At 35.2% G+C, this 26383-nt stretch overlaps 1 protein-coding gene across 1 annotated transcript; it reads right to left on the bottom strand.

Annotated features, from left to right (window-relative positions):
- Window positions 1-46: 46 nt before the first annotated feature.
- On the bottom strand, window positions 47-10818 carry LOC132717872 (uncharacterized). Its single transcript, XM_060701449.1, has 2 exons — window positions 10698-10818; window positions 47-2805 (listed from the first exon to the last, which is right to left on the bottom strand). Exon 2 carries the CDS (start codon window positions 2733-2735, stop codon window positions 1224-1226), a length of 1512 nt encoding a protein of 503 aa, XP_060557432.1. The 5' UTR covers window positions 2736-2805; window positions 10698-10818; the 3' UTR covers window positions 47-1223.
- Window positions 10819-26383: the final 15565 nt, after the last annotated feature.

The raw sequence follows: 26383 nt of genomic DNA, 5'->3' as shown, positions 1-26383 counted from the left end.
GCCTGCGCATCGCGCAGTCTGATCAGGATCCATGCTGTTATCGCTTACAGTCTGATCAGGATCCATGCTGTTCGCTTACAATCAAGTTGAGAAACTGATAGCGAACAACATGGATCCTGAGCAGACTGCGCGGATGCGCAGGCTGGTCTGGATCCATGCTGGTCGCAAACGCATTACGTTGGTTTTGTCATGGCGCGGCTCATTTATCTTCTAGAAACAGTAAAAATGCACAAAACCGTCAACATCTACCAATTATATAAAACATAATAATCTGTTTATCGACATATTATATGAAATGTGAAGATAAACGTTCAATTAGTATATCATGCGGAACCCTTGCGTCTCCAATTGTTATCTGATATATAACATGTATTAAGTGTTATATTTTTGAACGCTCGGTTATTTTCTGCCAAACCGTTTTTGTATGACAATATCGCCGCATCAGATTTAGATCTAGTTATTATACTATTTCATATTAACACTAATACAAATCAATGATTTATGGTTTATGTGTTTTTTGTTAAACAGATTCGATCATTCCAATGGTGAAATGGGTAAAATGTTACACTTTACTGTATTTTTAGTTTTTACACATTAAATCAGCTTCGTGTTTTCATACAAATAACAGAAATCTGAATTTGTGCTGCTTTAAAGGTTTAATGTACGGTAAAAATGCACGACTAAAATATTATCATTGCTGTGATTATGTATAATAAATAAATTTGCATCCATATCAATTTGAGGCTAACACAGATCTATATTAGGTACCGGGCTTTACAAACTCAATAAAGTAGATAATTTTGTTAAGATAAACTATGATAGGTCTATAAATGAGGGATGTTGCATGTTTTCATTATCCTTTATGTACAGACTAAACAACCCGAGTCTGCAATTTTCATGTAATTTTGTTGTGTTTAATGCTTCCGAAGAATCACACTTTATCAAGGTTTCAAATTAAAGTGCTAAAACAGACACAGTGACTGATATTTTCATCAAATAAAATGAACAATGCATCTTGTGACTTATTCTTAATATAGAAAAATAATCAAATTTTCTGAACAAAGTGCAATTATGCATGTATTACTACGCCCTTTGAATGACTAAAAATGTCAATAAATTACAACCTTTCAGGTTATCCACAACAAGAAAAAAACATGTTAAAAAGATAATGCAAGCTAGTATTGCCTACATAATATATAATGTGAAACCATATGGCTGGGCAGTTAAATGCTATACATGTTTTGATCGAAACCAGTTCGATGATTTTTCATATAATGTCTTCCTCTGTATTGCCTGAAGTAATTTTCAAGGCAATTTTGAACAAGTCTGAAATGTTTGTTCATAAATGGTACCATTAGATTTGCATATGCTTGAGCTCCTGTTTTATGGCCGTTTACAATATTCAGAACCGAGTAATCAGGTTTCTCCTGTTTATTGATCTCTTCTAAAGATTCTAACATTCTCTCTATTGAAGAAACAAACTGTTCACGTGTAAATTTGAAATCTTTGCCAACAAGAACGTTATGTGTTTTAATGAAAATACTGGATACGTTAATTCCGAATTTCCATCCCGGCATAAACATTCTTACCAATCTACTTGGTTCTATTTGTTCTTTCCTTTCAGCCTTGCTAATTTCATACAGCAAAGACGCTACGATGATTTTAAAGCAAACTGCCAGATTTGCGTTTTCCCGACAGTTAAAGTCATGCTTTATCACAAGCATTTTGAATGCATAAGACGGTATATATGAATATCCTCCTCCGCTGTTGAAGATGTATTTCAAAAGCTTGTAGCATTCTTTGTGATGATCGCTTAGGTTTCGGACAAGCTCGACCTCTGTCTCCGTAAATGTTATACGAAAGCAAAGGCCATCATCACATGCCGTTGACTCATTACACGGAATTAGCATATATCTACCGTGTCTTTCGAGCCTTTTCCATACTCCTGAATGAAATGTTTCATTCTCTGCAATCACATTTCCGTGTCGTGACATGTTTACTTCTATTGCCAAAGTCATATCAATAGTTATCGTCTCGGGCCTTCTCCGGGTTTTTGATTCCCATATAAATGTATGCATGAACGCTGGACCGTGATTAACAACATCCTTATCGACCCGTAGTGCACCCGTGTTTCTGCTGCATCTTATATCTCCTGAACTTTGAATGACTTTTACGACCTCTGACATAAATGCGTTTGACAGACTGTCGTTACAAGGATCAAAAAGGCTCTGAAAACGATGATCTTTTCTCCGCACTTTCCTTCCAACTGATCTAATAAAACCAACTAATTCAGTGATCTTTCCGAAAAAATCATGACTGAAAGATCCCTTCAGGTAGTCCCCGAGAAGAAAAGGTTCCCAAAGAGATCGAAGGCGCTGATCCAAAACTTTAACATGTGCATATCCTTCTCTTTCTTTTCCGCTGCAATCGCGTTTAACTTTCACCCCATCCTGATGAGTTACAATAAGAAAATCAAACTCATCGGGGTTAACTATGCTCGTTCTTTCTGCCATGCTTCCAACTTTAAGTATTCGGAGTTTGTCATATGGACCTAACCATTTTACATTATTTGCCACTCGCAAAACAATGTCATGTACAAGTGTCTCTACAGCAAGAACAATGTCTTTTGTTTCATCCGGGGGTATTTGAAACTTAATCTTATTGTTCAGTAAATCTCGGAAGAAGTACGTTAGTTTACAGTTCTTCTCTTCTTCAACGACAGACGAACACGCCATTTCGGAAGTGGATATTTTAGTAGCAGGTGCCTTACAGAAGATATGATCTTTTTCTTTCAAGACGTTGATACTTGATATGAAAAAGAATAATTAACTTAATTAAGATAAGAAAAAAACTTAATTAAGATACAAGCTATTAGAAATTACGAAAGCCTAATAGTGTCAAATAAAATTTAAAAAAGGCGTTATAACGAGAATAAAAGCGTTATTCATTGATTCTCCACGCAAATTAGAAAATATTCTGCCCCTCGAGTATATTTTGTTGCACTGCAGAAAAACACATTTTGGACATTCTTTTGCTTCATTACATAGTCATGTATGTAAAGCATTCAAATGAATGACTTTGTCTGTCGGATTTATACGAAAATATTATCATGCAGAGGTGCTGTATAACCCATTATGTAATGTCTCCAGGCTTGGGTCCCATATTACTGTCGGTTTTACATAATTTCACATGAAACATATGTTGAAGAAAAACCTCTTAAGTATTAAGTTTTAGTTTAAATGTCTAAGTGAGATATTTTTATTGTTTTCTACAGTGAATTTGGAAAAAAGTTACAAGCTGAAATGCATTTACCTCATATATTTAACAGATACGTTACCACACTTCAGGTAAACCTGAGTAAGAGTAATATGAGCTCGTAACATATTAATAGTGTGCTATTGAACTCAAGTTTTATCATATTTCATTATTCAAAAATAATTTTGACTACAATATACATGCTAGAACCACAATGACCTCGCAATGCTGAGACAATTTAGATTATACTTTAAAGTTAAACAGATACGTTACCATGATATCCCACTGAGAAACATTTACTATTACCAGCACTTAAAAGTAGGATCGCATTTATGCATTATTCAAATATATGCTTTAGAAAACTTAATATTTTAATATATTTGGCAAACATGTGTGTACATCTGATATATTTTAGGTTTTTTACCAACAGATACGTTACCAACAGATACGTCACCAATATTTATTGTTTGAATCTTAATTGATGATTTTGCTAAGTTTTGAAATGGCTTCATGTAAAAAATCACAGCACAACGTTCGTGTAGCCGATAAATGATGCTTTGATCTCGATTTTATTGGAAAACTGAAAATGTGAATCAGGAATTTGAAATTCAAGGATAAGTTGAGTTTTCTAGACAATAAAATTTTGAAAAACAGGAAAGAAACATATAAAGATTTACCGATTTATTTCCTGGAATAAAAATATGTTGATATCTTTTTGGTTTGCAAACTTTGTATTAAAAATAAAATGTAGATGACTGTATAACGTCTGGTAACGTATCTGTTTATCATAGTAACGTATCTGTTTTGAAAGAGATTTGAGTACTGTTTAATATAATATTATATAACTAAATCTTCAACAAGACTTTGGTTTAAATAAGTAATATATGGTTAGGCAATATATAACATCACTGTAACTTAATGGAAAAAAAAAACATATTAAAGTATTTTTAAATGAATTCCCATTAGTTTCTAAATTTTAGTCAGGGTTGTATCAAGATTTTCTGTCTATAGTAGGGATGGACTAATTGTATATAGCTCAAAATCTTGGAGGTGCACATATATATGGATTGATTATTAATAAGTTGGTTTTCTTTAATTCAGCGGTACCATTGTTTCTGATATAATTTTGTTAAATGTAGATAAGCATATACATGTAGGCTCACTCATATTACCAAGTATGGCAAAATAAAGGATCGAGATTGTACCAGTATATAAAGAAAAAGTATATAGAAAAAATAAAGATAATTGAACAGCAGATGAACCAAAAAGACAAACGAAATACAGAATGTCAATTCACACTATGAAACACTCATTAATCTAGCTGTTACATATTCTAATAGATGAGTGTCTTTATTTAAATGTTCTTGTTAAGTTCAATATGTTTCTTTAAGTCACAATGTTATTTTACTATTTGAAGCTAAAAATAAAACAATAAAACCTAAAAGAAAACTGTAAATGATATTGTGTGTTCTTTTTAATATTAAGTTGTTTAAAAAAACTTTACGAATATCTATCTACGTGTTCAGGGTTTTTCATAACTTTGTTCATAGTATAACGGTGAAACAGATACGTATCTATGATTTAATATTCGTTTCCACTTAGTGGAATGAATTTATATTGTTAAGTAAATCCGAGCTACATTGTGTCAATAGATAAGTATGGATCATCAGTATTTTTATTGGCCTAAAATGGTTTTATAAGTAAATCATGTATTTGGAATAAACAAGTCTGATTTATAAGTAACATTTTCATCAGCTTCAGTTCACAAGCTATTCATAGACGTAGATTTTTTATAATAATATTGATGCATAATATTTTTTATCACACACCCGTGCCGATTTTGCGACTCCGTAAATATGGTATTGCACGGCCGTGCATATATTTTGACGTGACGTCATTAGCGTTATACAAACATAGTGTAAAGACGCGCTAAATGTTAGCGTTATACTATAGTCGCGACAATGAAAAATGACTCTTATTTCACTTTAAACGGTCTTTGTTTTGGGTTATGCGATAAATAGAATATTAAATTCGTGTAATTTCAATACTGAATTTATTGCACTCGTTGAATAAAATAATATTATGCTCGCCAGAGGCTCGCATAATATAATTTTATTCAACTCGTGCAATAAATTCAGTATTGAACTTACACTCATTCAATATCCTCTATGTAATATATACTGGTCCTATATTGTTGAAAGAATAATAAATTTCTAAATAGTGTATATTCATGCTAATTATTTTTATCTAGTCTCTGAAAGCAGTTGGAAACATGGTAACGTATCTGTTTTTGCACAAATCTCGAGTTCTTGGTAACTTTTTTTCAGGAAATATTACAAGTTTTTTTGGTGAAATGTTAAAAGAACCAGTATGTGTTCAATGTTATACATGAGTTAAACTAACAAAAAAATGTGTCTTGGTCACTATTCGCAAATGCCAATTATTCACTATTACTTACACCCTAACTTGAATGTTTAGTGGAGAATCAATGTATTACGCGAAACAAAAGGCGTAATTACGTGGAACAAAGGCGTAATAACGTGAAAAAAGTGAAGCAACGCAAATAAAGGCGAAGTAACGCGAATATAGGCGTTATAACGCGATTTGAAAGGCATAATTACGCGAATCAAAAGGCGTAATTAATATCGCGAATAAAGGAGTTATAAAACGAATCAAATGCGTATTAATACACTTGTTACTATATATAGTAACAAAATTGCCTGTGATTTCAACTGACTATGAGTGTCACGTGACCTATTATGAGTTTGCGGCCCGGGGCCGAGAACTAGTTATCAGCCCGCAGAACAAGTGCACGTTCACAAACTGAAAAAATGACGTCATATTTTACGTCATCAAACAGTTTACTGTAAAAGTGAAAGTAGGTTGTCAGCACGAATCGCTTTATTTTTATTATGAGAGCTTAACCGTATTTAGTACAAACATATTTTTGTTACTATTGAAATTTGAAGAAATAATACGACAAATTCATTCCGAAAAAAAAATGAAAATAAAACTTGCTTCTAGATTCTACTGCTTTGAACACACAAACAGTAGACTCTAAACATCTCTGTACAGAACAGTAGAAGAGTACTGTAGACAAGAATTTCAACGAAAGAACTTCAAAGTATTTGTTGTTTTTTTTGTTGGTTTTTTTGTTGTTTTTTTTAAATGCTACTATTAGATCTACCAAGTGTATTAAAGACATTAATACACGTCAGAGTAGGGCCGGAAGGTGATAATCGGCCCTGAATGAATAATGGCCCTCGGGCTAAAGCCCTCGGGTCCATTATTCATTTTGCGGGCCGATTATCACCTTCCGGCCCTCTCCTGCCGTGTATTAACCTCTTAATAACGCGAATCTAGGCAATATAACGCGAATCAAAAGGCGTAATAACGCCTGTATTCGCGTTATAACGCGAAACAAAGGCGTAATAACGCGAATCAAAAGGAGTAGTGACGCGAATAAAGGCGTAGTGACGCTAACCAAAAGGCTTTATAACGCAAATTAAAACGCCATATAATGCAAATGTTATATAATATCATTACTAATCAAATGACCTAGTTACTTTAGGAAGGAAGAACAATATTGATCGGAATTTATTGCTCAAGATATAAACTCGTATGGAATAATATAATATACATTTACAATAACTATCATTCCATTTACGCAGTAATAATGCAAACTTTTTTGTCATAAACTAACTATTTGATATTTGTCAATTTAATGTGGCTTGGAGACTTATAGGTCCATTGGGCTGTATGTCAAAACAGTTACTCTGAATTCACATGCATCACATCATTGATTTTACATATGTCACTATAGTAAATCAATTTATTTTCTTTATTTTGTTATCTTATATTATCTTATTTCGCCTTTTTATTACACCTTTGATTGTTGTTATAACGCCTTTTTTCGCGTTATTACGTCTTTTGATTTGCGTAATTATGCCTTTCAATTCGCGTTATAACACCTCTGTTTGCGTTACTTGCCTTTATTACATGCTTTTCGGTGGTTTATATAAATATATCAGTGAAATAAAACTGGTAATTTCACTGTTTGAAACAGTGAAATTACCACTTTGATAATTTCACTGTTTTGAATTTAAGCCCCTTACGTTGTTTCAGTGAAACACCAGCGTGCACAGTACTGGGTACCAACTTAATGACGTGACGTCGTAAATGACGTCACGTTGTATTATTATTTGGCGCGCTTTACATTCAGTATTAGGTTAAATGTCTTTTTAAAACGTTCCTTTGCATATAATAAAAAGAAAATTTGTTTAGTTTAGTGTAAGATCGAAATATATTTCACCTTGTGAACACCAAAAGTTCATATTTCACTCGTGGCTGCGCCACTCGGGAAATATACCTTTTGGTGCTCACTCGGTGAAATATATTTCGATCTTTCACTGAACTAAACAGATATCCTCTATTTATTTGCGTTGCTACGCCTTTTGATTCGCGTAATAACGCCTTTATTCGCGTTATAACACCTTTGATTTTTTTTTTATTTGACACTAGATCTATTAGGCTTTTGAAAGAAAAAAATCTATAACAGAAACGAAAACTGAGACATGAGCGTGAAAGATTTGATTTGAAATTCAAGTTATTTTTATAACTTGTCAAATTCAATTATTCCTATCTCTATACTTACCAAAATAATATACAAGCACACTAGTCAAGTATGCATTGTTAAAAAAACTTTAATTTGGTAATACATAAAAATGTTTAGATAAGACGGGTTATCTATTTTTATTGTAGATTAAATATTGACGTTTCTACGATTAATAGCTGTCCTTACAGTCTAAAGGTATAAATTTTGGCTAAAATATTTTGTTGCATACTTTCTAAAGTATGTTCGTAATTCAAAGTTTCGAGTATTTATATAGCACATTGCATTAAAATATTAAAACATAACAACATCTTATTTTGACAAATTTCTATTTCGGAACTCAAATGCAGTAGAGCAACGATCCAATTGATTCTAATTGTTTTTCTTTTAAATTCTGTACAGTTCATGTATGTAAAATCCCCATTGAATTAACTAGGTAATCTTAACTTATTTTAGTTTATTAAGCACGTTCGTTTTTGAAAGGGTTTTGTATTGTGCACAATTTAGATGCCTTATTGTTCCATTTTCTTTTTGTTTTAAGAATAATATCTTAGGTACTACAATACTAGATAACCAAATTAGTTTATTAGTATAGGTAAAAGTTTATTAGTACGTATTTACGAAATGAAATTGGTCAGGCAAGGCTTGGCCGCAGTATAAGTTTATCTTTAGTTTAAATCGGCTTATGGTCGCTAAACCTCATTAAATGCCCCAACAGGTTCAATAAACGAGAAATTTGTGTAAATAATATAAACTTTAAAACGAATACCCACCAAGGGAAATTTGGAAATTCTAGCAGTAACTGTTGTTAAGGTTACAAAAGGTGAAATATGTAAAACACAAAAGTGATCATGTAAAAAGAAACATAACAAAGGTACCATATACCTTACTAGGTTCTCTACGTGGCACAGAGGTGACATTTGTGCATTTTTATTTATCTCGTGGCCATGAGTTACTAAGTCGTGAGCACGAGATATTAAGTGGTGCGCAGACATACTATTTCGTGGCCACGAGTAACTAAGTCGTGCGCACGAGACAATTAAGTCTTTTATTAGCTACTATGTCATGGCAAAGAGTTACTAAGTCATGTGCATGAGATATAAGTCGTGGACAAGAGTAACTCAGTTGTGCGCATGAGATACTATGTCGTGGCCACGAGTTATTTAGTCGTGGGAACGAGATAATTAAGTGGTTTGCACGAGTTACCATGTCGTAAACACGAGTTACTTAGTCGTGCACACGAGATAAATAACACTTTATATTTGAATTGTTTTAGTTAACTAGAAATGTGCCAATTCTGCCCATACTTCACCTGCCTGTCACAGTGCCATGTATAAAAATTATTGACTGGACAATGATTTTACATTTAGCATCATTGTAACCCTTATTTTTGAATCAATGCCCTCAAAATTATCAAGTGCCAGCTACTGATCATGTGCAATGTACATACTAGGTTATTTAAACTATGGCTATTTTCCTCTCTAGTTTATCAGACATGGATTTTACATGAAGTGTCATGGTAACCTTGACCTTTGACCTATTACCTCAAACACCTCAGAAGGTCATCTACTGGCCATGGGCAATGTCTCTACCAAATAAAATAAACCAGGGCTTATTCCCTCTCAAGTTATCGTATGAACAAGGTTAACAGGCCGTTAGTATGTACATACTGATCAATCCTATCAACAAAAGGCCATATCTTAGTCAAAATTAAAGTCTGATCTATTGGCCTTGGCTGGAGATCACTTAACATGATCCTTAAGACATGTATCAAGTTTAATGTGACTTAGTAACTCGTGACCACGACATATATATAAATATACGCCCACACATGTCATATCTGTGCCACCGTAGTTCTCACTAAGCATTTGGAATGCCTTGGTCCTAGCTTGTAATAAAACGTTCAGTAGTTTTAGAAAAGACAGCAACCACCACCTCCACACAAACACAATAAAAAATATAAAAAAGGAAGAAAAAGAAAATAACCAGGTTCCAAGATTTCACGAAATTTGTATATCATGTCTCCAAAGAAATCAGACTTGCTCATCAATAGCCGTAAAAGTATTCTCAAGTCGCTATTGACTCGAAATTACTATTACAACATTTTGTAAAACATTTGTGTAGTTTATGATAGCGGTAGCTCTGTTTTATTCATACAATCATTTAATCATTTACTTAAAAAGAAATAATTGTTTTATTTCATTTATAACAACAAAAACCCCAAAAACATGCATATCGGCCATATTCGCCATTTATGAATGATACAGACGGGTGACCTTCTAATTGGCCTTCTCCAGGCTCCAGTCTTCAATAGTCACTAGTCTCAAAAGACCTTCTATTGATCGGTTCTTGTCAAATATAGTCTCGATACAACGTTTTTTTCCAACAATTTAGAAAAGAGTTAATAAAATGTCTTTAAATCATTAAAAATGTTCCCGCAGGTAATCATTTTAACTGGTTAGAAAGTTATTCTTTTATAGTCACATGTAAGCACATTTATAATGGAATGCTTAGAACTCTGACATTGGCTTGAATTTGTAATGAATCCTGTCTATAACAGTAACTTGATTATTGACACATATTTACTAGTTTTAGTTTCACTAAAGTACTGTAATGTTTATAATTCCCGAAGGACAAACGTAAGAATGAAATTTACAAGTAAAATCTTTGCCGATAAAAAGTTATTTTGATGTGCAATATATACAGTATACATATTCAAAATTTGTTTATTCTGAATTATATTGTTTTAAAAATACCCCTTAAACTAATCATATTCGCATTTACTAACATATGTACTAATAACAACGATTCAGAATTAAACAAATATTACCTGAAGACAGCAAATATTTCCGCAGATTTTAACAAATATGTCAAAACATAATGTTAGTAAGGTTTGCGATGATCTAAGTTTTGCTTATGATTAAATCACTTTCTAAATATAGTAAAATATATTTTTAGATTTACAGGATAAGATAAGAGCCATACAAGTCATCAAGTATATTCACAACATAGAATTTACAAATAATTACTTTAAATCTCATAGTTTAAATAGTACAAAAATAGTACAAACATCACCTTTATCATTGTACTATGATATTTTAGTTATATTAATCATTTTTTTCATGAATACATTTCAAGGAAATTATTACACGTTTTTCGACTTTTTTACCATATATCATAATTATCCGAAAATATTTCTACATTTTATGATAAGAGTGATTGTCTTGTTTACTTAATATAAATTGCTGAATTACAAAAAAAAAAACAAAAAAAACAAAAAAAAAACAACAAAACAACAGAAGTATTTTAATGATAAAAAGTTTCAAACAAAGTTTTAGTCACATATTGATATTTCAAAAAAAAGCAGATAACGTAAGAGTAGGAATCCCAATTATCATATCGCCTAAGTTGTCAAGGAATGTTACGTACATATCATACCCCCTGCGTTGTCCCTAACATCAGTGTAAAGGAATGTTACGTACATTGTTTGTTTAACTTATGATAACATGAAAATGGCCATGGTTATCTGCACTTGCCAAATCCTTCATAATTTGAAGTAAAATACAATTTACTTGAAGCTAATCCCGCATTGTCAATAATTGTTTTATTTTATTCCCATTTACAAATTAACGTTTACAAACGTGTTTGGTGTTGATGTTAGTCGTATATTAGTGCTATAGTTTATATATCATTTTCACATTACCTCGATGGAATAAATATTTCCAAAATTTTAAGTTATGTCATAAAAATTCTTTCATTTATCTATATTTCTATTAAAATGACAATATGCCCATTCAAATGCAAATGGTAAGTGCACAGGTCAAAGTTAAAATAATTTGTCATAACGTTACATACATTGTTTGTGTTAACCTTATGATTACATGAAATGACCATGCTTATCTGCACTTGTACTAAATTAAAGGCCATATCCTTCCCTTTGAAGCTAGTGCCGCATTATCGATAATATTGTTTAATTTTATTCACATTGTAACGACCAAGCGCCAAGCTCATTGATAATTTTCGAATAAGAAATTTTATCCGACTACTACAACACTATGAACACCGGTCTCCGTATTAATGGCAACATGAATCAATACCTTTTACATAATATGTAATTATGTCACTGTACTTGATGCGTAAAATTTTACAGACCAATGTCATTTTATATCCATAAGATATTTAATATTCTACGTGAGAAAAACGTTGAATTTATCAGTTAGTTTCCCGGCTGCAGCGATTCCAAATGTAGGCTACATAACGGACTTTATTGTTCGTGCATGATGTCCGAACAGCGCCGGCTGAAGCTATTGCGAATATAGCAGACTTATTCGTTCACAGAGCCGACTCGGGGTAAATTTATGCACTGACGTCATCGGCTATATGACGTAGATCTGACCCCTGATACTGTAAATACCCCGGCGCGTGCGTTCCGGCGGTCAGTGTCTGGATAGAACTTTGAACGGTAAACAAAGCCGTTTACAGACTAAGAAATACTAATAACACCTTACACCAAGGTAATATAATTATATTTGACAGTTTTATTGTGCCTGATTTATTAGCCTCAGATAATTTTAGATTTCAAGACATCTTATTCAAGTGTATTGTTTTAATGTGACATATATAGAGAAATGCCTGATACCAGCTCCCATGTTGACTCACAGAAATGTTTATAAATATCATTTGGAATGTATCGTTAATGGTCAATCCATAAAAATAGTTGAACAGTCTTTTTATGTTAAAAACGACAGTTGTTTAATTTTATCCTAAACATTTTTCATTATCTATTATTGGTCAACGATTTTTATAGTAGCCAATTGAGCTCAACTTGATAGCGAAAATAAAGAGCATAATGTCATAATAAGTAATATGAAAAGTAAGATGAACAAGGGTAGGCGACATCAAATGAACACTTCCCTAATCAGACTGTCATAGCGAGTTCTCAAATAAATCAAATACAAGAAAAGCATTGATGCAAAGCATCAAAGGGCGTCCAAGCAAGAAATGCAGAAAGTGAAGATGAACTAGTAGACATATGATGTCAAGATATTCTTAAAAACTTTTCAATGGTTAATTGGTTCTTACCAGAATGAACGGACGGAAGACATTGTTCATTATGAACTTTGATTGGCATGCTAGAGATTAGAATATTACTTGTTACTTCTTTATGATCGTGATTATTAATAGCAACGGATATACATGTAAACAATCATTTATAATCCATATGTGTAACGCATGATCAACACCACACTTGTTGAATTGTCCCTTATTATGTAATCGCTATTAGCGAAGACCCCCTCTTAAGGTATCTGTTCACACTTAGTAAAAATATGACACTGGTTATATAACCATGTCATGTTGAGCATTATTGTTTATTATACAATAATTGTAATATCTATTTTAATAACAAAAATACAGATTTTATGAATATTGTTTTCCTCTCTTTTTTGTTTGTTTTTATGTGCTATTTTGATACTGAGTTTTTTACGTTTACTACTCTGTTTTTATTAAAATTGTAAAATAAATTTTAAGAATTCAATTGTCATATTGACCGACGATTATAAGTCAAAACTTAACTGGAAATAGTCAGTAAATTATGGTTAATCTTTCAATATATAATATTGTTATTCTTAAACCATGTACATGTACATTTGTATTTTTCTTTATCATTTTTTAAATTATCAATCAATTAAATAATTAATAAAATCTAATTTGTAACTTTGAATAATTCCTCGGCATCTTTACTAAACACGAATAACAAATTAAATAAAATGTTTCAAAGTTGATAGTGTCATATTAAAACCATAAAAATGTACCTTTTTTTCTCAATTATTGTACATATTTATTGTTTTTATCTCATATAGATAAAATGAAACATGCTATTGTTGCTGTTGTTTTTTTTTAATTGTATGTTTATGTATAATAATAATCAATAAATTTGAGAGTTGATCTATGTTTATTAATTATTGTAACCAAACTAAGTGACAAACATTCATTTTGGAAAAAAGCTTATTTATCTGTAAAATATTTGTTCTGTTCTGTAACGATATCAAAATTCTACTCCAAAACCGGGAGAGACCGGACAATAAACGTGTGGTCACTAGTATCCCTGTCAAAATAGACCGGGAGAGACCGGAATTACCGATAGGAGTACATCCCTCTATAAATAGATTTTCGGAATATTTAGGTCATCAACTCATCATTCTATTTTAACATACCATGATAACCCACTGTGTACTACAAAATGATAAATAAAAAAACCGAGGAGACGGAAAAGGTTATTGCATTTGAAAATGTTTGCATTGCGAAATCCTCCAGTTCGCTATTCATTGTACATATCGCGACATTTCATTTTTAATTAATAATAATCAAGCACCCTCATACCGATCGGAATGATCGGCTTTTATTATGACCGACTATAAGGCTCGAGAAGTTGCTGTTGCCCTTTCACAAAATCTGATTTCATTCCATAAAGGGGCGCCGCGCTTCGGCGCGGACGCCAATTACCCGATTGAAAACAAATAGAGCCGCGTCACGACAAAACCAACATAATGGGTAGGCATCCAGACCAGACTGCGCATCCGCGCAGTTTGATCAGGATCCATGCTGTTCCCTTACAGACCCTATAACAAGTAGAGAAACTGATAGTGAGCAGCATGGATCCTGATTAGACTGCCAAATGCGCAGGCTGGTCTGGGTCCATGCTGGTCGCAAACGCACTATGCTGGTTTTGTCGTGACGCGGCTCAATATAATCACAGTTTAAATCCTCCATGTTTTATATCTCTGTCGATTTGCTTAGTTAGTAACGAAGGAATTCATTCACATATTTCAGTTTTACTATAAGAAGTAATATATACCTAAATGTTACGAAGAATAATAATATTTGATTCACGGATAACTTTCAAATCTAACAAAATATATGTTTTATATGTTAAGGTAAAGGAAAACACATCTCACTTTTTGTGGATAACTACTATGCCCTTATATTTGGCATATGGCATTGCCTAGTAGACCTCTTCGAAAGTGTTTACTTATTAATCATGCACCAAGGGTAAATATATAACCCCACCTTAGAAGTCATATATTATCATTGGGATAATTAAGATAAAACGTTTTTTAAGAAAAGTTTCTTGATTGGGTCTCTCCCTAATTGAAACATTATTTTTAATTACTCATTTTATATTACTCTTACATTCGTGCGTATATTGCACCGCATTTGCAACGTTTATTTTTCAATATATTTTCAATACAATTAAAAGTCAATCAATAAAAGAATGAACTTATAATATTCTAAAATTTTGATTTTTACTATGTTTTATATTGCGTTGTCTTTTCTCTTTGGTACGTGTGTTTTTACGAAACTCAAGTTGAAACTGAGTTATTCTGGAAGTTTTTGTCTATGTATACGGTTTCAGAGTGTCCAGACATATATCCGTTGTATAATTCAATGTAACAACAAAAAACAAACAACATGCTTGTCAAAAAAAAAAAACAAACAAAAAAACACAAACAACAACAAAAAATGTATTAAGTAAGTAAATAGTAAGAGTAAGATGTTCTGCACAAGAATTAAAAGCATTTATTAAGTAAGAATTAAATGTATAGGTATGATATTTTATTGACAAATAGTGTTGGTGTGATATATTGTTGACATTAGAATAGTTAAACAAAATACAATAGATGCCTGCAACATGTACACAAATGAATTTCTCTTACTGACGAATGTTATAAGCAATCTATAAACTGTAATTTCTGAATTTTTGACCTTAAGTTTCCAAGTGTAATGCACCAATATGATTTATTATTTCCCGATCAATATAGAGTCAATGCTTAAAGCTTTACCGTTTTCTTCCATATGACCTGAAATAATTGTCAAGGCAGTTTTGACACAGTCTGAAGTCTCTTCTCATGAATGGTACCATTAGATTTGCATATGCTCGAGCCCTTGTTTTATGGCCGTTGACAATATTCAGAACCAAATCATTGGGTCTGTCCTGTTCATTGATCTCTTCTAAGGATTCTAGCATTCTCTCTATTGACGATAAAAATTGTTCGCATGGAAATTTGTAATCTTTGCCATCAAGAATGTTGTGGTTTCTGATGAATATACTGGAGATGTTTATTTTGAATTTCTCTCCCGGCATAAACAATCTTAACAACCTGCTTGGTTCTATTTGTTCCATTCTTTTTACCTTGGTAATTTCGTACAGCAATGATGCCAATATGACTTTAAAGCAAACTGCCAGATTTGCATTTTCTCGACAGTTAAAGTCATGCTTTATCACAAGCATCTTGAATGCATAAGACGGAAGATAAGAGTATCCTCCCCCACTGTTGAAAATGTATTTCAAAAGCTTGTAGCATTCTTTGTGATGATTGCTTAAGTTTCGGACAAGCTCGACCTCTGTCTCCGTAAATGTTAGACGAAAACAAAAACCCGCAATACATGATGTAGACTCATTACATGGAATAAGCATATATTTTCCATGCCTGATGAGCTTTTCCCACACTTGTGAATGAAATGTTTCATTCTCTGCTATCACATTACCGTGTCGTGACATATTCACTTCTATTGCTAAAGTCATATCTATATCAATCGTCATTTTTCTATTATGCTTTGATTCCCAAATAAATGTTGGTATAAATGCTCACGTAGGGCACGTTAACTGTAGAAACAACATGCTTGTCTACAGTTAACGTACCCGAGTTTCTACTACATCTTAAATCTCCTGAATGTTTAATAACTTTTTCGACTTCTGACATAAATGCGTTTGCCAGGCTATCGTTATACGGATTTAAAAGACTCTGTGAACTTTCACTTTAATGCTTAAATGAATCAATATTAAACCCTCATGATACATTTCCTAGCAGTGTGACGTGGGCGGGCTGACAGTGAAGCGGGCTAGCAGTGTGAACTGGTGGGCTGGAGGGCCAGCGGGCTAAACTTTAAAACTAAATTGCATCAACATAAAAACCTCATGATACAATTCCTAGCAGTGTGAAGTGGGCGGGCTAACAGTGTACCGGGCTAGCAGTGTGAACTAAGAGGGCTTGCGGGCCAACGGGATAACCTTCAATACTTAATTGAATCAAAATTATAACCTCATGATACATTTCCAAGCAGTGTGGAGTGGGCGAGCTAACAGTGTAGCGGGCTAATAGTGTGGACTGGGCGGACTGGCGGGCCTGGGGGCAAAACGTTAATACTTAATTGAATCCATATTAAAACCCCATGATACAATTCCTAGCAGTGTGGAGTGGGCGGGCTTACAGTGTAGCGGGCTAGCAGTTTGAACTAGGCGGGCTGGCTGGCCAGCGGGCTTAACTGAAAAACTTAACTGATTCAACATGAAAATGTTATGATACATTTCCTAGCAGTGTGAAGTGGGCGGGCTAACAGTGAAGCGGGCTAGCATTGTGAACTGGACGGGCTGGCGGGCAACCGGGATAAACGTTAATACTTAACTGAATAAACATTTAAACCTTATGATACATTTTCTAGTAGTGTAAGCTCGGCGAGATAAGAGTGAAGCTAGTTAGCGGTACAAATTTAGCGTGCTAGCAGTGTAGTGGTCTAAATTCCATACTTAATTATTTTAACAATAAAACTTTATGATGCATGTGCTAGCATTATAAACTCGGCGGGATAACACTGCTTTTTTCATATGGTATACACGATCCTTGAGAATTGTAACAAATATGTACACTAAATGTTTTAAAATCAGTATTGATATTCAAATGATGTATTATATACTGGAACAAAACTAAATAACACTGCAACATAAGATTTTAGTCGGGCAATCAAGTGTTAAACCTGATGTAGTGAAGCAGAAGATGCACCAGAGGTACACACATAGCTGTATATTTCGTACAATGACAGAAGCGTGTCCATAAATATAAGGACATCTAGGGATCTAGCGATTTTTTTAGGAGCGGATTTGTGGTCTGGTGGTTAATACATATATATAATCCAGGGGTCTTGAGTTCGATCCCCCGCTCCTCCCTAACATTACCAACAGTCTTTCGGATGGGACTTTAAACCGAGGTCCCGTGTATCGGTGCTTTACACCGGGCACTTGTCCGGTTCGAGTCCGTTCTTTTCCGGTGGACCTGATTCACGGCCGGACTACTAACGGACATGCAGCGGATGTAACGTATGTTAAACAGACGATAACGAACAAGGGACGTATAAGAACTGATAAATAACAGACATAAATCGATGGTCCACCGCACAAAACTGATGATGAATAAAACGAGGTTTCCCTGGTTATAACTGTCATATATTTTCCTGCATATCAAGTGTAAGGACCTTCTGAAACTTTGATAGTTTCAGTTAATGATCCACATATCATGGAGTGTCGCGTAAGAGCCCGCCTGCAGTATCAAACGACCGTGATCCAGGCACGTATTGACCTGTTGGATGCGAATGTAGATATTGTCGCTTCTGCAAATAGGAGTAGAAGGAGACGATTGCGGAGGTGGTGGTCAAAGGCTTGGCTGGGTCCTGAGAGACGTCGAATGTTTGGTCTCTACGATCAACTCATGATGGAGCTGCAGAGAGAAGACCAGCGGTCATTTACGAACTTCATGAGGATGCCTCCTGAGATGTTTGACGAGATTCTGGAACGAGTGGGTCCCAGAATAACAAAACAATATACCACATACAGAACGCCTCTTGACCCTGGAGTGAAGTTAGCCGTTACACTCAGACATCTTGCATCAGGGTCAAAGTATTCCAACATGCGGTTTGCCTGGAGGATACCTCACTACACCATCTCTGTCATCGTGTGAGAAGTAAATGTTTTTATTTTCCCATGATTGTGAATGATAACTCGAACAATTACATTCTTTTAAAAAATCAATAATTTGCTTACATGATTATTTCTACTTTTAAAATCGCATTTTTATTTACATTTTCAGGTGTGCAGAGCAATTATAGACGAGTACGTGGACGAGGTCATGCCTTTGCCAACAACAGCTGCTGACTGGAAACGCATTTCAGATGGCTTCTTGTAAAAATGGAACTTTCCTCACACTTTGGGTGCGTTGGATGACAAGCATATTGCATGTAAGTGTCCACCTAGTTCCGGGTCCACATATTTCGACTATAAGAAGTACTACTCCATTGTCCTGCTGGCCCTCGCTGACTATGACTACAAGTTCATTTGGGCGACATCGGAGGCCGCGGTGCTGCATCTGATGCTCAGTTGTGGAACGAGTCCGACCTTAAAGCTGCAACTGCGGACAGGGAACTTGACCTGCCGGACCCCGAACCCCTGCCACACGACACGCAGTATGTGCCATTTTTCTAAATTGGTAAGAAAAAAATGAAATAATATAAAATAAATGAACATACTGTTATAGACTACTAGTACTATACTCGTAAATGCATGTAATATATTACTTTTCTATTTTCGGGCGACGATGCCTTTGGCCTGAAGACCTATATGCAGAAGCCATACAGTCACAGAGCCTTGTAACACGATGAAAGGATTTTTAACTACAGGCTATCAAGGGCTAGAAGAGTGGTTGAAAATGCTTTCGGCATCCTCGCTTATCGGTTCAAAGTCCTGGTGAGTACCATGCAGCATCACCCATCGACCATTCGCCTCATTGGCACCACCTGTTTGGTCCTACACAACCTAATTAGGATAAGGCACCATCGGATGCATAACCGCCTAATGGACTGTGAGGACAGAAACCAGAAATTGATACCTGGGGCATGGAGACATGGTCGCCACATGCGCGAATGTCAGTTTGTCCAAGGGCCAAACATAGCCAACCGAGAGGGAGTTTCTTCTTCAGTAACTTTAATGGTTTCTTGTTCTTGAACAGCATCATTATCAGGGGGAAGAGAGGGTGACCTTGGAGTATTCCTCCGTCCCCTGGATTTACCCTTCCCAGCATTGGTAGCCTAGGCTTTTGGCATTTTGGAGCACGTGTGTGATCTTTGAGAGCGTGGAAACTATTATGAAGAAAGAAAAAAAATATCGGACTATATAAACCAGTTTTGTCCGTCACGTGACCTGTAGAAATACGCTCGTCGAACGTTCAAAGAACGTTTTGTCAGTTCTTCATGCGCTGCGTGTACGTTTTGTGCGGTACAAATCCGTTACTAGTACGGTGAAGTCCGTTAACTCTACGTCGTTCATCCAGTATATGTGCGTTGATCGTTCGGTCATTGTGCATATTGTACGTTTTATGCGCCCCGTACAGCGATCATGAGAGCACCGAGCAGCAGCGGAAAATGCTTTTCATCACCGGATACCGCATTTTTCTTTGCGTTTGGCGTCCGTTAACGCTATGCGATGTAGTGTGACTGAAGCTTTTGATTGCCCTACTAAAATCTTCTGATGCAGTGTTGTTGTGTCTGTTTCAGTTACGATTGTCGTTTTTTTCTGTATATAATACATCATTTGAATATCAATACTGATTTAAAAACATTTAGTGTTCATATTTGTGACAATTCTCAAGAATCGTGTATACCATATGAAACAAGCATAGTTAGCCCGCCGAATTCACACTGCTAGCAAATGCATCAAAAAGTTTTTGTGTTAAAATAATTAAGTATGGAATTAAGACCACTAGACTGCTAGCATGCTGAATTTTTACCGCTAACCCGCTACACTGTTAGCTCACCGAGCATACATTGCTAGGAAATGTATCATAATATTTTAATGTTTATTCAGTTAAGTATTACTTTTGACGTTTATACCGGTTGCCCGCCAGCCCGTCCAGTTCACAATGCAAGCCCGCTACACTGTTAGCCCGCCCACTTCACACTTCTAAGAAATGTATCATAAAATTTCAATGTTGAATCAATTGATTTTACAGTTAATCCCGCTGGCCCGCTAGCCCACCCAGTCCACACTGCTAGCCCGCTACACTGTCAGCCCACCCACTTCACACTGCTAGGAAATGTATCATAATGTTTTGATATGGATTCAATTTAGTATTAAAGTTTAGCCCGCTGGCCCGCCAGCCCGCCAAGTTCACACTGCAAGCCCGCTACACTGTAAGCCCACCCATTTCACACTGCCAGGTAATGTATCATAACGTTTTCATGTTGATTCAGTAAGTTTAAGAGTTAAGCCCGTTGGCCAGCCTGCCCGCCCGGTTCACTCTGCTAGGAAATGTTTCATAACGTTTTCATGTTGATTCAATTAAGTATTAAAGTTTAGCCCGCTGGCCCGCCAGCCCGCTCAGTTCACACTGCTAGCCCGCTACACTGTTAGCCCGCCCACTTCACACTGCTAGGAAATGTATCATGAGGTTTTAATGTGGATTCAATTAAGTATTAAAGTTTAGCCCGCTGGCCCGCCAGCCCGCTCAGTTCACACTGCTAGCCCGCTACACTGTTAGCCCGCCCACTTCACACTGCTAGGATATGTATCATAACGTTTTCATGTTTAATCAGTTAAGTTTTAGAGTTTAGCCCGCTGGCCCGCCAGCCCGCCCAGTTCACACTGCTAGACCGCTAGACTGCTAGCCCGCCCAGTTCACACTGTTAGCCCGCTAGACTGCTAGCCCGCCAAGTCCACACTGTTAGACTGCTAGACGCTACACTGTTAGGCCGCCAACGTCACACTACTAGGATATGTATCATAACGTTTTCATATTTAATCAGTTAAGTTTTAGAGTTTAGCCCGCTAGCATGCTGGCCCGCCAGCTCGCCCAGTTCACACTGCTAAACAGCTAGACTGTTAGCCCACCCAGTTCACACTGTTAGCCCGCTAGACTGCTAGCCCGCCAAGTCCACACTGTTAGCCTGCTAGACTGCTAGCCCGTTTAGCTCACACTGTTAGCCCGCTAGACTGCTATCCCGCTCAATTCACACTGTTAGCCCGCTGGACTGCTAGCCCGTTAGCCCGCGTACTTCACGGCCATCACACATTCTGAAAGTTTTAGGGAAGATAATAATTTTGAATCTGTTAGCTCCCTACCGTTTTATAATTTACTTGAAAACCCTTCACATGAATCCTCCTAAATTAAACAATGTGTGATAATGATATTAATTCACATTAATTATAAGCAATATAACAAATATACAATATGTGTTTGACAAGCATTGATCGAACTAAAGAGATTGAAATGTCAGATTATTAGAAAATTAATGCATACTGAGACAATTATTTGTCTAAAATATTTTACAGTACGTTCAACCATATTAATCAGAGGTCATATGTTCTTGTTTTTCATTGATATAATTTCAAATTTACATCAAAACAACAACTGTTGCTACCAAGCACGTGGATAACTTTAAGCACTCGCTCAATTGTTGATCTAGAATTGTACCAGGTATTTTATGAAACGTACAATAAACTGCATGGTACTGCTGCCGATGCTTGATCCAAATAATGGTAATATAATCGTCGGTATGTGTTTTATGGTAAACATTTTCACAACATACTCACCGCTCAAACAAAAAACTTTCAGACTTGTTTTGAAAGAAGAACAAGTTAATCTAATTCAATGCTTTTTTCCGTACCGCAAAGATAAAAGTTTTGCTAAAGAGCTCAATATTGTTGCAGTATTTTCTTCCCAGTGTGGTGTCTCGTAGTGATCTCTTCTTTTACTATCAAAAGTAAGGAAAAACAATTGTATGCAGTTCTTGCAGTCGTTTGCATTCATATGATTTACAGTAATTCACATACTAGTTGCCTTCTTTTATTTGTTTTTACTTATCAAGATGGTTACGAATTCTAGCCGAACAAATGCTTTTTGCTCCTTTGCTTTGTACAAAATATATCACAATTTGTTATGATAGATTGATAGTATTAAAAATTGAAAATTGAAAAGTATTGAAAATTAATGTATACTGAGACAATTATTTGTCTAGACAACTGTTACAATATTTTACAGTTCGTTTAAACATATTAATCATTTGTCATATTTTCTTGTTTTTCATTTATATAAATTCAAATTTATATCAAAACAACAACTGTTGCTACCAAGCACGTGGATAACTTTAAGCACTCGCTTAATTGTTGATCTAGAATTGTACCAGGTATTTTATGATAAAAGTAAAATAAACTGCATGGTACTGCTGCCGATGCTTGATCCAAATAATGGTAATATAATCGTCGGTATGTGTTTTTGCGTTCATTGAACGCCGCCTTTCCTTGTTGATCTAGTTTAAGATACATTCACATACTAGTTGCCTTCTTTTATTTGTTTTTTTCCTATCAAGATGGTTACGAATTCTAGCCAAACAAATGCTTTTAACTCCTTTGCTTTGTACAAAATATATCACAATTTGTTATGATAGATTGATATTGTAAATTGTTATGATAAATTTGTGGTATGAAATAAGTATATTCCAAATAGTGTATTCCTGGTTTAAGACAACTGTTTACGCTCGGTACAGTCATTTTTAAATAGATTGTACTTAGATTATGACCACTATATTCACTGAAAACAATTATTTTAAATAGCTTGTTCCTGATTTAAGACAACAGGATACACTGGGTACAGTCAGTTCAAATAATTTCTGCTTGATTTAAGACCGTTTTGACAATATATTATCGGTAAATTAACTTTAACAAATAATATGATTGTAAAATGGCACAGAAAATGTACAAGGTAAATAAACGTATATTTGCTTAACATTATAACGAGTTCCCGTTCACAACAGCATCTGTTAACAATCACTAGACAAGCATATGAAACAAAATGAACTGATCAGTTATACATGTATATCAATAGATCATACGATTTCTGAAATATCCTTGAATAACTTAACAGACTTTCCTTGTTTTTGACTTAGTTTTGTGCTTAAGTATTTTATAACTATAACTACTACAATGCGTTAGTCTATAATTGTCTTATCAGTTCAATTAATGTCGGTTTTTAATGATTGACCCGAGAAAAAGTTATCCATTAAGTGGTGTATTTTTCTTCCGACAACCATTGTAAGTCCTGCTAAGTTCATGCCTGCCTTGTTGAAACATGTCTTTTGTTAAAGAAAGTATTATTACACAAAACATATTGAGAATCTTAATGGTCACACAGGCTTGAAATGCTTTATATAGGTAGAAAAGACATGTCTGTTTCATAATTTCAGTTAAGTATAACTTTTGACGTTGATCCCTTTTACCCGCCAGCCCGTCCAGTTCACAATGCTAGCCCGTTACACTGTTAGCCCGCCCACTTCACACTTCTAGGAAATGTATCATAAAGTTTCAATGTTGAATCAATTGATTTTACAGTTAAGCCCGCTGGCCCGCCAGCCCACCCAGTCCACACTGCTAGCCCGTTAAACTGTCAGCCCACCCACTTCACAATGCTAGAAAATGTATCATGATGTTTTAATATGGATTCAATTAAGTATTTAAGTTTAGCCCGCTGGCCCTCCAGCCCGCCAAGTTCACACTGCTAGCCCGCTACACTGTTAGCCCGCCCATTTCACACTGCCAGGTAATGTATCATAACGTTTTCATGTTGATTCAGTAAGTTTAAGAGTTTAGCCCGCTTGCCAGCCAGCCCGCCCAGTTCACTCTGCTAGCCAACTACACTGTCAGCCCGCCAACTTCACACTGCTAGGAAATGTTTCATAACGTTTTCATGTTGATTTAATTAAGTATTAAAGTTTATCCCGCTGGCCCGCCAGCCCGCTCAGATCACACTGCTAGCCCGCTACACTGTAAGCCCGCCCACTTCACACTGCTAGGAAATGTTTCATAACGTTTTCATGTTGATTTAATTAAGTATTAAAGTTTATCACGCTGGCCCGCCAGCGCGCTCAGTTCACACTGCTAACCCACTACACTGTTAGCCCGCCCACTTCACAATGCTAGGAAATGTATCATGAGGTTTTAATGTTTATTCAATTAAGTATTAAAGTTTGGCCCGCTAGCCTGCTGGCCCGCTCAGTTCACACTGCTAGACCGCTACACTGTTAGGCCGCCAACATCACACTACTAGGATATGTATCATAACGTTTTCATATTTAATCAGTTAAGATTTAGAGTTTAGCCCGCTAGCCCACTGGACCGCCAACTCGCCCAGTTCACACTGCTAAACCGCTAGACTGTTAGCCCACCCAGTTCACACTGTTAACCCGCTAGACTGCTAGCCCGTTTAGCTCACACTGTTAGCCTGCTAGACTGCTAGCCCGCTCAGTTCACACTGTTAGCCCGCTACACTGCTAGCCCGTTAGCCTGCGTACTTCACGGCCATCACACATTCTGAAAGTTTTAGGTAAGATAATAATTTTGAATCTTTTAGCTCCCTACCGTTTTATAATTTACTTGAAAACCCTTCACATGAATCCTCCTAAATTAAACAATGTGTGATAATATTAATTCACATTAATTATTAGCAATATAACAAATATAAAATATGTGTTTGACAAGCATTGATCGAACTAAAGAGATTGAAATGTCAGATTATTAGAAAATTAATGCATACTGAGACAATTATTTGTCTAAAATATTTTACAGTACGTTCAACCATATTAATCAGAGGTCATATGTTCTTGTTTTTCATTTATATAATTTCAAATTTACATCAAAACAACAACTGTTGCTACCAAGCACGTGGATAACTTTAAGCACTCGCTCAATTGTTGATCTAGAATTGTACCAGGTATTTTATGAAACGTACAATAAACTGCATGGTACTGCTGCCGATGCTTGATCCAAATAATGGTAATATAATCGTCGGTATGTGTTTTATGGTAAACATTTTCACAACATACTCACCGCTCAAACAAAAAACTTTCAGACTTGTTTTGAAAGAAGAACAAGTTAATCTAATTCAATGCTTTTTTCCGTACCGCAAAGATAAAAGTTTTGCTAAAGAGCTCAATATTGTTGCAGTATTTTCTTCCCAGTGTGGTGTCTCGTATTGATTTCTTCTTTTACTATCAAAAGTAAGGAAAAACTATTGTATGCAGTTCTTGCAGTCGTTTGCATTCATATGATTTACAGTAATTCACATACTAGTTGCCTTCTTTTATTTGTTTTTTCCTATCAAGATGGTTACGAATTCTAGCCGAACAAATGCTTTTAGCTCCTTTGCTTTGTACAAAATATATCACAATTTGGTATGATAGATTGTTATTGTAACGATTTCTGAAATATCCTTGAATAACTTAACAGACTTTCCTTGTTTTTGACTTAGTTTTGTGCCTAAGTATTTTATAACTATAACTACTACATTGCTTTGGTCTATAATTGTCTTATCAATTCAATTAATGTCGGTTTTTAATGATTGACCCGAGAAAAAGTTATCCATTAAGTGGTGTATTTTTCTTCCGACAACCATTGTAAGTCCTGCTAAGTTCATGCTTGCCTTGTTGAAACATGTTTTTTGTTAAAGAAAGTATTATTACACAAAACATATGGAGTATCTTAATGGTCACACAGGCTTGAAATGCTTTATATAGGTAGAAAAGACATGTCTGTTTCATAATTTCAGTTAAGTATAACTTTTGACGTTGATCCCTTTTACCCGCCAGCCCGTCCAGTTCAGAATGCTAGCCCGCTACACTGTTAGCCCGACCACTTCACACTTC

Source organism: Ruditapes philippinarum, unplaced genomic scaffold (assembly GCF_026571515.1).
Source record: "Ruditapes philippinarum isolate M1 unplaced genomic scaffold, ASM2657151v2 ctg6533_1_1_1_1, whole genome shotgun sequence".
Classification (NCBI taxonomy): Eukaryota; Metazoa; Mollusca; class Bivalvia; order Venerida; family Veneridae; genus Ruditapes; species Ruditapes philippinarum.
Note: the sequence above shows the minus strand (reverse complement) of the source record. Positions and strands in the feature narration are given on the sequence as shown.

What these genes read in the sequence shown, in the direction of transcription:
- LOC132717872 (XM_060701449.1), bottom strand. Translation starts at nt 2,735, where the DNA reads ATGGCGTGTTCGTCTGTCGTTGAAGAAGAGAAGAACTGTAAACTAACG.